Here is a 12,220-nt window from a genome sequence, read left to right on the forward strand (position 1 = left end):
AAGTTTTTAAATGGAAATGTGTTTTTATTCCCTTAGGTAAATACCTAATATGGTCTTGCTGGATCATATGGTAATACTAGTATTTGAAACTTGATGGTGTTGGTCTTGGGCTGTCTTTCTTTAGTTATAAAGCTTCTAATTAGTTCTCTACTCTGTCCCAACAATTGCAAAATCATGACTGCATACTGAACCAAAAGGACTATACAACAAAATCTTGATATTTGTAGGTAGACATATATGTCCTTGAGGCCAAAACAGCTCTCCTGTCAGGAAAATTTCATAAATTTGACTCTACTGTGACAATTGTTTAATTTCTTTTTTAGGTTAAAGGACCAGTAGTAGTGGTGCAGTCTGCAATCCCAGCTAAACTGAGGTGAAGTTGGAAGATCATGATCCTCCTGGCAAAGTGAGACCCCATCTGAAAAATAAGCTAAAAGCAAAAAGGGCTGAGGATGTGGCTTAGGACCAGGCATTTGCAAGGACTTGAGTTCAAACCTCAATACTGACAACAAAATAGGTTACGATAACGACCTTTGAAAATGTAGACACATTAAGTTATTAACCACGCCTAAATCCCTGTTTAGAAATTCATGAGTACCATGCAAATAATACCTAGTTGACATTCAACTGACATAAGATGTTCAAACATAAAATTGGTGAAATTACTTTTTAAGAGCACAAATGATTGCTTTTCAATGTAAACTGGGACTCTATAAATGCCTTTGTTAATTATTTGTCCCTGCGGCAGACCTCAGTATCCATTTAAGACTAACGTGGCTAGAATTACCTGCCCATCCCATCTCTCAAGTGTAACTGAGACAAGTCCAGGAGTCTAAAAGAAGAGGAAGGCGCACAGGTAACGGTCGCGGCTGTGGCCAACATGTACAGCTGCCCTGCCCATCTGGGCCTCAGCTGCCTTTGACAGGCCGGCGTGTCACAGACAGTTGGGGGAAAAGGGGCTGGGCTCTGCCAGGCTGTGCGCGACGACGCCCTTGCCTTGGCCTTCACGGAGCAGAACCATAGAAGCCCACTCGATCTGCAAGGCTAAAGCCCGCGCCGCCCTGGGTGCATCCCGCAGTTGCCCGGCAGGTGTGCGCGGTGCGCGCGCACAGTGCGCGCGGGTGCAGATGCAGAGCGCCCGCGGGGGGCGGCTGGCTGGCTGGGTGTCGGCTTCCCGGCTTCCCGGCTTCCCTGCCTCCCCACCTTCCGCTTCCCTCCTCGCGCTCGCGGCGGATGCTCGTGCGCGGCCCCCCTCGCCTTGAAACTCGCGGCCCCGGGGGAGGGCGGAGGGACAGCGTGTGTGAGTAGCTGGGAGGGGGCCGCGAGGCGCTCCGCAGAGGGCTGGCCCGGGTTTGTCCGTCGTCGTCACCTGACTAGTCGGAGGAGCTCCAGCTGAGGTGGGGGCGGGGATGGGGACGCAGCGCGGAGGGCTGGAGAGACGCGGCGGCGCTGGCGGAGGCGGCGGGCGGGCACTGGCTCCTGGGGCCACGGGCGGCGGGCGCAGGGACCGCGGAGCCAAGGGAAGGGACCCGGCAGGGCTGGAGGCATCGCGTCCCGGGGCACCGGGTCCGCGCGCGGCCGCACACACCCACCCGGCGCGGCCCAGGCTCCGTTCATCCTGCGGCGGACGGCGCCGCGCCAGGGGCGGGGTGAGTACCCTGGGTCCCCTCCCCTGCGCCAGGGCCGCGCGGGGAGCCGGAGAAGATAATCCTAGGGCGCGGAGAAGGGCAGCGGCTGGGTGACAGTTCCGCGGCGCGGTGCGCTCGAGGGCGGGCGGGGGGCTGGGCTGTCAGCCCGGCTCTGCTCCAAAGCCAGGAAGGGTGAGGCGCTCAGAGTCCGGGTCCGCAGAGCCCCCAGGCGGCCCCTACGGCGCGGATTTGGGGGCGAGGGAGGAGGCCCGGGCAGAGGGCCTCGTCGGGGTTTGGAGATGGCGAGGAAGGAGAGGCGAGGCCATAACATGGCGCAACGCTGGGATAATCCCCACCGTGACTGAGGGAGGACGAGCCCATTGCTGCAGCAGCTCCCAGACGTGGAGGGAGGTGGCCAGGGCTTGGGCCGAAGCCGGCGGACTGGCAGAGGGAACGCTGCGGCGACGGGGAGGTGGGCGTCCTGTGGGCGCGGCGTCCTGGGAATAACCCTGGCGCGCGCCGGTTAGTCCCGCACCCGCGGATCGGGTTGCAGGGAAAGTGCTGATTGACACAGGGGCGGCGGAGGGATGGGGCGGGCTGCATGAGCATGTGGGGAACAGGGACAGTGTCACAATGCTGAGGCCAGAGCCCGCGCCGAGGTCCCCTAACGGCCCCTGGACCATGTTGGATGAGCAGGGCTTGGCGCGTTGCTGGCCCCGAGTGGTGGTGCCAGGGTGGGGTCGGAGGAGGGGAGAACGCCGTGTGGCTGGAGGAGGCAAGGCCTGGGTGCTCCCAGGGTAGGGTGCGCGGCTTAAAGCAGGACCATCTCCTCTTTCCTGCAGAAAAGGAGGCGGTAGACGCGACCGGAGAAGATGTCGGGGCAAACGCTCACCGACCGGATCGCCGCCGCTCAGTACAGCGTAACAGGCTCTGCTGTAGCGAGAGCGGTCTGCAAAGCCACCACTCATGAAGTGATGGGCCCCAAGAAAAAGCACCTGGACTGTAAGCATCTCTTTATATAAGTGGGACATGCGCATGGCAGAGGCTCCCCGATGCCAGCAGCGCAGCCTGGGCTCCCTGTCTGAAGCGTTGCAGCCTTTTGAACTTGCACCTTCAGCTTTGTTGGTATCTCCTTGAGTCAGCCCTGAAACCTCATCCCTGGAGCCAATTCTTCCCTCCAAGGTCTTGGGTGTGTGCGTGCATGCGCGCGCGCGCGCGCGCGTGTGTGTGTGTGTGTGTGTGTGTGTGTGTGTTAGGTTTTACCTCCCCCTTTCTCTACCACCCTTCCTCGTCCAGGTTAAGGGAAATCTGTGCTTGCACAGCCGAAATGGGGTGAAGGGAGGATGGATTCAAGGAAGGTCAAACTTGTCACACTAGTTTTCTGAATACATTTTAAATTAGTTCTAAAATTGTACCTTTTTTCCAATATTACTACTAAGGGTTTGTGAGTGAGTGGAGTGTGTATGCGCGTGTGTCATATGTTACCACACCAAACTGAAATAAATTCAAGCGATTGAAAAATAAAATTACACTGAATAGATAATGCTGATTTCCTTTGGCACATCCTGGCACCCTCCTTTGTCCTATACTCAGAAAATGTTGGGTGGAATGACTATGCAGTGGTCACAAAATGGATGTACTCTCGGCATTGAAGATGGCACGGTTTTAGATGAAACATCTCATTCATATGTTGTTCATATTGGTTATTTGATGGAAAGCATTTATTCTGATTTGGGATCTCCATATATTTCTGAAATTGTTTTATTTGATTAACATAATAAATCTTTTGTTATTGAAGGGCAAATAGGGGCACTTAGAAAAAGACTTTCGCCTGCTTTGGGTAGTGAGGCTTCCCATAAATAAAGAAGGCTACACGAGGTTATGTCCTGCACTATTCAGTGTTTTTTACCTGTTTTAGAATCTTTTATCTTGTTATGACATTTGTTGGCATGGGAGATGCTAGCCATACCAATTTCCCATCTGGCTGCCTTTGCCTGTGTCCTGCTTTTCTTTTGCTTGAAGCCTTTCCCCACTGTCTCTCTTGTCCAGCTGAGAAAATGGCACCAGTGTTAAAATCAACTCTCACCCTATGATCAGCATAAGCAAAGCTTGAGGAAGCTTAAGAATTGGACATTGTAGGAACTGTCCAGCCTTGTGAACCTGTTGTCTCATAGTACTGAATAGTTTTCATTCTAGAAGTTTGCCTGAGGAGGAAACACCATTGTTTCTTTCCTGAGGGAATGTTTAGCAAAATTTATTGATTACTGTATCATATGTTACACATTCAGTCCAGAATAAGAGAGGGCACCAGGGCCAGGACACCCAGCAGAAGTGGAAATGATAAATTCATGACTAGTTCATTTAGCTGCAGCATGCTGAATCATTTATTCATCTTTCCATCAGTTTCCCCAACTCTGGAAGGATGACTCATGTCTTAGTGGTGTATATCAGTCTAGAAAAATCTTCATAATGAAAAGGCATAGGTTACAGGTTTGCAACATGCTGATTTGTCATAAAAATCATAGTATATTGATACATTTCAGAGAACATTCAAGGTTTTAGCATTTCATTAAGTTATCATTCAGATAAAGACTGCCTTTTCCAGATCTATATATTCAGTCACCTTAATCTTTTAGAGCTGAAAAAAAGTCCTTTAAAATTTTTTGAAAGTGGGAGTTTTTCCAACACTGTCATCATATATTGAAGTAGTTTCAAAGGTGTAGAACATGGGGGAAGAAAGCTGAACGAGGAACTGGTGTTGAATTATTAATATGGATACTTATACAAGTTAAACATTTATTGAGCAGTTACTATATGTTGGGCACTGAGATATACGTTATTAATTTGTCACCTCTCAGGTTCAGTGAGGGTAGCAACTTCCATCATTTTTAACCATTTCATCTAAATGCCATCTGTTATTTATTCAGTAATATTCTCCATTGAGTAGGGGGAAGTGGGACCATATAAGTCTAACCAGTCTTTTCTTCAAAACACATGTCATGCTTGAGTGGCTGTGTGTGAAATTGAGCATCACAACCCACATACAGATTATGGTGTCTATGCATGAAAAATTCTGCCTTTTAAAAAATGAACAAAAATCAAGCATTGAGGAGTATTGGTTAGTGATTTTCCTTGTTAATTTTTTTACTTTTCTAATAAGTCATAATAAAATAAGTCATCTTCCGCTTAAACCCAAACTGTGGGTGGAATTTGGAAAGATAGGTGTTGCACTACTACCATGAGCTATTCTAAGAAAAGATAATATGGAGAACTTGCATGTAGAGGCATGTCATATGCATTATAAGAGGACATGTTTGCTCAGAATTCTTTGTGAAGTTCCTTTTAAAAGCAGTAGACTACCTCAGGTAATTTATGCGTAGGTTTTAAGTAACACACCAATTATAAAGTGATGCAAATAAAAAGTGTTTGCATGCTTTTTATTAAAATATGCAAACACATAACTGAGTTTGTAGGCACTAAAATAGTTGGTGTTTTAGTTTTGAAAATATTAAATAGTGTTGGGAGGAAAGGAGTACAAAATGTAGAGTTTGGTGAATTGGTGAAAAAGACTTTAAAACTGATATTATTTTGCTTGTATATTACTTTTTAGTTTGGAGTTGCTGTTGGGAGATTATGAGAATAGAGTTATAACTGTGATTTTTTAAAAAGCTATTGGATTAATTGTTCTCAGAATCTATGAAATGTGTACTTGATATTAAAGTATTGGTTTAAAAGATAATCTTTTTCTCTTTAGGTTGAAAGGCCAAGAAATTTGTAGTGTTATAGTGATTTATAAAATGATGCTTAATAGTATATGATTTATATGTTTGAAGAAATGAGTTGTTAACATTTGGAAGCAGAATTACTTATGGTGAAGAGGTAAAGATAAAGAAACTGTAAACATGTATTCTCAGATTTTTTTTATTTGAGAATAATATGAGTCTGGGGATTTAGTTCAGTGGTAGAACACTTACCTCACATGAGCAAAGCTCTGGGTTCAATCCCCAGCACCACACACACACGCACACACACACACACAAAATATAATCCTACCTATTCAGAAGGAAGAAATAGGAGGTCAGCCCAGGCAAAAACAAAACAAAAACAAAACAAGCCAGGTGGGCTGGTGGTATGGCTCAAGGAGTAGAGTGCCTGCCTAGAAAATGCAGTGCCCTGAGTTCAAACCCCAGTACTGCCAAAATCAAAACAAAACAAATGTTTTGTTTCACACATGTAACCCCTGCTACATGGAAAGAGGAGACAGGAGGATCACAGTCTGAAGCTAGTTCAGACATAAGTACAACACTCCATTTAAAAACAAGGTAATGGAATTGGAGTATGGCTCAAATGGTAGAGTGCCTCTCCAGCAAGTGTGAGCACCTGAATTCAAAAGCCTGTACCACCAGAAAAAAAACCATAAAAGCTAAAGTAAAAAGGAATGGGGTATAGCTCAAGTGGAAGAGTATTTCCTAGCAACCAGGAAGCCCTGAGTTCAAACTCTAGTACCACCAAAAAATAAAAATAACAGTATATTTCTTGAAGGAAAAACATTCAAGAGAACTATCACCATAGTCAATAGTTACAGAATATATGAAACATATTGTAAACTTCAATAATTCAAATAATGATTTTTATATTTTATGATAGTTTTGGATTATATAAATATTCTATTCCATAGTCTATCCTACTATAATATTGTTATTTACACATGAAAATTAAAGACCTAACTGATAATAGTTTGACATCAGTTTTTCTGGGTCCATATGTACAGCTTCACTTCATTCGCTTTGTAACTCATTGTACCTACTTGTATCATGTAAAACATTCAAGATTCATCAAGTATTCACCGTTTGGTTATAAATGTTTTACACTGTAGTGGGTTTTCCTTCTTGTTTTGTGGTTAGCCTAAAAAGTAGCCCAAGTCAAATAATAAAGTAAAAAATCCATCAGGGTACCTAGAACTTACCCAAGTATTGTACCAAGGTTAAACAGCAACAATAACAAGCAAACAAAACCAGAGTTGGCCCAAAATAACACCTGCAGGGAGAATTTTGGAAAGTTTGACATCCCTAGTGTAAGATTTGTTTCATTTAGTAGTGCTTAAGAATGACTTCCATATATGCTACATTGTTAAACCACCCTGTTTAAGACTATCACAATTCAAACTTATTCATTACTATTGACATCACACCACACCTAATGGAAAGCCAATTTAGTTATCAGTAATCATATTTTTTCTCACGTTATATTTCATGAGGATTTTATATAATAAGTTTATTACTCATAGGAAGTAAGAGCTTCAAGATCTGAACATCATGTTTAAGAGATTGTAAGATTTAACTAATGATTCTTTGCTTCCACAATTAAAGAAAAAGAGTATATTTCTTTTAAAAATATCTGATGAAAGTAGTATGGTATATGAACTGTGTTTTGATTCAAGGCAAATGTTGGCAAATTACCACAAAATTCTTGCTTCTTTGATTTTTATTCATAAAATATTGGTGAAAAAGTAATAAATTTTATGATTAAAATATACTGAAAGTGTAAACCTGAAAGTTTACATAAACTTGCTTGGTAAATATTAAATATATTTTGATTTCTAGAAGTATAATTTACACAGTAATTCAGTAGATACTATATATTTATGATAAGTTAGTAGGGCTTTTGATGTACTAAAAAATTCAAAAAGTAAACAAAGCTTACTGAATGAAATTAAATGAACAATGTTTTAAAAATTACTGAACACTAGTACTTTCGATATGAGAAGTACAGTAATTTGCTGAAATGCATCTTACTTTGATTCTAGTTGTCCTCATTTAACTATTTGTTATTACCTAAACACACCCTCTTATTTTCCTATACCTAGGCATACTATGTTCCTTATAGATTTCACCAGAAGACCTAGCCCAAGTGTGCAAATGATTTAGAACAAACTGTATTATTTTGTAGACAGTCAAGAAGAGATAGGGGATGTAAACCTCTGAAAAACATTTAGTCTGTTTGCCATTTGGGTTATAAATCTATAACGAATCTAATCCGTGTGGGCCTATGATATTCTTGGATGATGCTCAGCATGCCAGGAGAGGAGAAAGGTCACGTGAGAAGGTTGGTAGGAGAAGGGGAAGCAGAGGAATGGCACGGAGGCTTAGGTAAAAGGAGGGAGCACACTACAGAAATAACTTAAAATAGTTACTCAGGCTGCATAGCAGCTAGTGGAACAGTAAGGATGTTTTTCTGAATCTTTTTATTTTCTTATTTTCAGAGTAATCTTTTATGATACAATATTAAATATATTTTGGTCACTTAAGAATGTTTTTCCTTTTGTTGATAAGTGTAGTTAGCAGATACTTTTTTGCAACAAGTACCATTTTATGGTACACAGTGTGTTTTTCCCCCTTCCCTCCCTCCCTCACTACCTCTCTTCCTCCCTCACTCCCTTCCTTCCTTCCTTCCTTCCTTCCTTGGTACAGGAGATTGAACCCAGGGCCTCATACATGCTAAGTTCACACTCTACCACTAAGCTCCCCCTGCAAAAAATTTGATTTTGCAAATGTTTCTCTCATGATTTATAAATATGTATATGGAAAAAATATAAAGTTATGTAGTAGGTAAGTTCATATCATAATTGGAATACAACTTTAGCATTTTAGATTAAAATCTAGATTTTTGGCACATTGCCACATTAATTTTACTGTTTAATAAATGACTATTGAATGTTTATTTGTAATTTAATTTGTTTATTTATTTGCCATAGATCTTTCAGCTTTTCACAAATATCTGTTAAAAATCTTCCTTCCTTCCCTTCAAGTCAAGGGATGCTGGGCTAAGGTATTCTTCAGATCTTATCTTGGTTTCAATAACTTGGTAAAGAAGGTGAGAAGTGACATATGACCCTATTGCTGAGGGCCAAGGATGCTTTCCTTACAGAGTTGTATTTTGGTGACTCAACACCTCAGCCAGCATCTATGTACAGTGCCTTCCAATATCATCATACTGCATTTAAAGCAACATTTATTGTCATTCAAATATTCTTTGGTTTCATTTCTTTTGTAATTTCCTTTCTCTTTTTTGTTTACTTGTGAAAGCATTTATGTAAGGTCACTCTACCTAGTGTCAATTGTAAGATGACCTAAGTAAAAAATTATGAACTCTTCCTGGGGGACAATTGGGTGAGAGCACAAATGAGAAAGAGAATTATACCCTGAGGCACACAGACTTTCCCTAACTGTTTTACTCTCTCTCTCCATTTGTCTGAGGTATATCAGGACACTCTCCCCCACCCTGTGTAATTAGGTATCTCTATTATGCATCTTTAAAGCAGGTCTACCGTGTTCTAAGGAACTTTGCACTGTGCCATGCTTGGCTACTCAGGAGAGAGAGAAGAAGCTACATCTTTGCCTGCTTTGTGTAGTTTTGGGTTTTGGGGCCTGATCATTTGATTATTCTCCTAGAGTTAGCACTTCTATTTAAATTATAACTTTCCTTCTTTCTACATGAGTTATTCTCTTTGTCTTCTGTATCGTTAGCCTCTCATTCTGTCTCTCTTATAAGCATTTTCAAGTATCTCCATTTAAAACAAACAAACAAAACCACCCACATATCTCTGGACTCTATGATCTCTTCCAGCAGCCAACCTATCAGCTCCAATTTTTTCTCCACAACCAAGCTTCTTTTTTTAAAAAAATAGTTTATTTAAAAAAATTATACAACAGGGTTTATTGTAATGTTTCCATACATTCATGTAATGTACTCTGATCATATTTATCTCCTCTACTACTCTGTCTTATCCCCTCTTTTATTTTACAGTTCAACTAAGGTTCTTAAAATAGTAATCTCAAAAAAAAAAGGCACATGATTTCTACTCCTCTTTGTGTATTCCAAGTCTTTAATTGGTTTAATTTATGCTTAAAATATTAGAATTGCTCTTAGGTGTTAGTCATTGCCTACTCAATTGAGCCACTCCTCTGACAGCTTAGACACACAAATATGCAGTGATAATCAGTTGTTAGCACCATTACTGCTGAAGCCATGATGGGTAGGACTTTATCTGTGAGAATCCTGGGGTCAACTCACCTAGAGACAATTTGTTTGCTTCAGTACCTCTACTGCTGCTAACCTTACTAGTACACTTGCTGTTGTTGCTACTACTGGTACCATTACTGCTACTGTCACTGCCATAACAATTTCATATTCAGTAGCCCCTTAGCGTCCATGGGCATATGGTTAAGGAGACTGCTGTTGAGGAAAACCCGCCAATGCTGAGAATGCATGGAGTATTGTACTATGAATGCTTGATTTATTTTCCCCATAACACCACTCAACTTCTGCTAAAGACTACTGCCTTTCAATCTAAAAGTTTCACTTTTTATCCAAATTAAGCAATTCACTTTAACCTTGCTTTGGGCACTGTTTGTGTTTTAGAAGGCATATTTTCACAAAATTGAGGGCAGGGAATCAGCAGATCACACAACAATTTCAACATAATGTACAATAATTTGGGGTGGAATGACTGAGAGCTTCTCAGCATTAACTGAACTGTGTCATGTACATGTGAGCATTTAAAATTTTGTTTCTGAAATTTATTTTTACTCTTTGTGTGTGTGTGATACCTGGGAGTTGAACTCAGAGCCTCATTCGTGCTTACTAGACAGGTGCTTTACCACATAAGCTTTTTTTTATTTATTTTTGACTGCACTTGGTCAAAGCCATGTGTAATAAATCCACAAATAAGATGAGCTTGCTGTATATCTCTAGTGATTTGGCCCCTTCTTCATTTTAATTATGTCAGTTTTTACTTTAATTACATCATTCTTCTTCGAGTTTGGAAGCTGTATATACTATCTTCATACTTTTAGTAAATGCCCTTAAGAATTCAATATGCATACTTTAAAGTAAATCAGGGATCTGCTTTTCTTAAAGAAAAGTAGAAGCGTTTAACTTTTCCCACTTCTGATTTATATGCTATTGTTGTTCATCTGATATTTTATTTCCACTGTAGTTTTACTCTCCAAAGCTAGATACTATTATTTGATAGAGGCATTGGGGTTTTTTTTGTTGATATTGTTTTTTTACTTACACTCACATTGTAACTAACTTACTCACCATTTCTTATGTCTACGGTGTTTTTGAGTTGTATCCTGCAGAGGCTTCTTCAGTGAAGCTTTTTACTGGTAAACTCTATTTTGACCTAAAAAGCCTTTATTTTATTCTATAATTTTTAAGGATAGTATAGCCAGTTATACAATTCTAGAATTTCAGCTAGTATCACTCTGAAGATAATATTTCACTCATCTCGTTTTCAGTGTTGCTCTTAAGAATTCATTGATCAGTCTTCCAGTGTTTAGACATTCCCTTTGAGTTTCGTTTTGTTTTGGTGGGACTGGTATTTGAACTCAGGGCTTCATGCTTGCAGAGCAGATGCTCTATCTAATCCCTTTGTTTCTATGGCTGCTTTAAAAAATCTTCTGTTTGTCTTGTACTTCTGTGGTGTATGTGTGTCTACATGTGACTTTCCTTTTGTTTATCTTACTTGAAACTTGTTAGGTTTTCTAAGCTTGAGAATTAATGTCTCATCAGTTCTGGAAAATTATCTTTAAAGTATCATTGATAATTGTCTGTACCATTATCTTTATTTTTCTGTCCTTCAAATATGCTTAAATATATGTTAGACTTTATCATATCTTATTTACCTTTCATAGTTTCCAATGCTTTCTCTTCTAAACAGCGTGCTTTGTTTTTCAGATATCATCGACTTTATCAATTCTCTCTTTAGCTATGTCTTATCTCCTCTTGCACACCCATACTTTGGTGTGCTGTCCAGATTATATTGGAATATCATATGTGATGCATCTCATGCTTTTTCTGAATCTGAGGAATTATGAATTCTGAAATATATGTGGCATTAAGGGTCTTAGATATTGGAGTATGAGTCTATGGTATAAATTTGAATCACAAACTTGACCAAGGGGAAGGAAATGGTTAAAAATGCCCCCAGAGAGTTTGCCCCCTTATCCATTTGGAACATATACCTCCTAGGACACATTTTTCTGTTGCCTGTCTTTGCTACAAAGTATTCTTTGTGGTTTTGTTTTCCTCCTAATTTTACTAATGATACGAGTCTAAGAGAATCCTAGATTTAAGTAAGAGGTCTCAGTTTCATCTAGCCACCTTGCTTAGTACCAAAGGCGTCATCACCTGTTACCCACAAGGGCTGTTAAAATCTGAGCCTCTAAACCACTCAGGTTGACACATGCCTTCAGAGTTACTTTACCATGTGGTTTTCTGAAACCTCTTTTTCTGTTTGCCCTTGAGGATTGCTTTTATTTTCCTGTGAGTTCAGCCAAATGGATGGAAGGATGCCTGCCATATTTATCTGGGTTGTCAAGTTGTTTTTTTTTTTTTCTTCACTAGCCCACCTGCATATTAGGAATGGAACCAGCCTATTTTCCTATCTTTTGTTTTTGCCTACACATACACAACCCACAGTTCATTCTTGAGCTGTGTTGTAATTCATTCGATTCACTGTACTCTGTGTGATATTTGGTCTTTTGCAATGTACTTTCTGTTTTAATACATTTTTAAATGTCATTTTT

The 12,220-nt window shown here is 40.7% G+C and overlaps 1 protein-coding gene across 11 annotated transcripts in view; it reads left to right on the forward strand.

Annotated features, from left to right (window-relative positions):
* Nucleotides 1-1,067: 1,067 nt before the first annotated feature.
* Nucleotides 1,068-12,220, forward strand: part of Snap91 (synaptosome associated protein 91) — a 133,937-nt gene continuing 122,784 nt past the window's right edge. For 3 of the 11 annotated variants that reach the window (XM_074078752.1, XM_074078780.1, XM_074078788.1), the window contains exons 1-2: nt 1,481-1,649; nt 2,471-2,630. In XM_074078752.1, coding sequence (XP_073934853.1) covers nt 2,501-2,630 — 130 coding nt within the window. In that variant the 5' untranslated portion in view covers nt 1,481-1,649; nt 2,471-2,500. Of the gene's footprint in view, nt 1,090-1,216; nt 1,398-1,477; nt 1,650-1,686; nt 1,821-1,844; nt 2,101-2,470; nt 2,631-12,220 lie in introns of those variants that run through there. The other 8 variants (XM_074078784.1, XM_074078801.1, XM_074078775.1 and 5 more) reach the window with 7 other exon arrangements.

The sequence above is a fragment of the Castor canadensis genome, chromosome 1 (genome assembly GCF_047511655.1).
Source record: "Castor canadensis chromosome 1, mCasCan1.hap1v2, whole genome shotgun sequence".
Classification (NCBI taxonomy): Eukaryota; Metazoa; Chordata; class Mammalia; order Rodentia; family Castoridae; genus Castor; species Castor canadensis.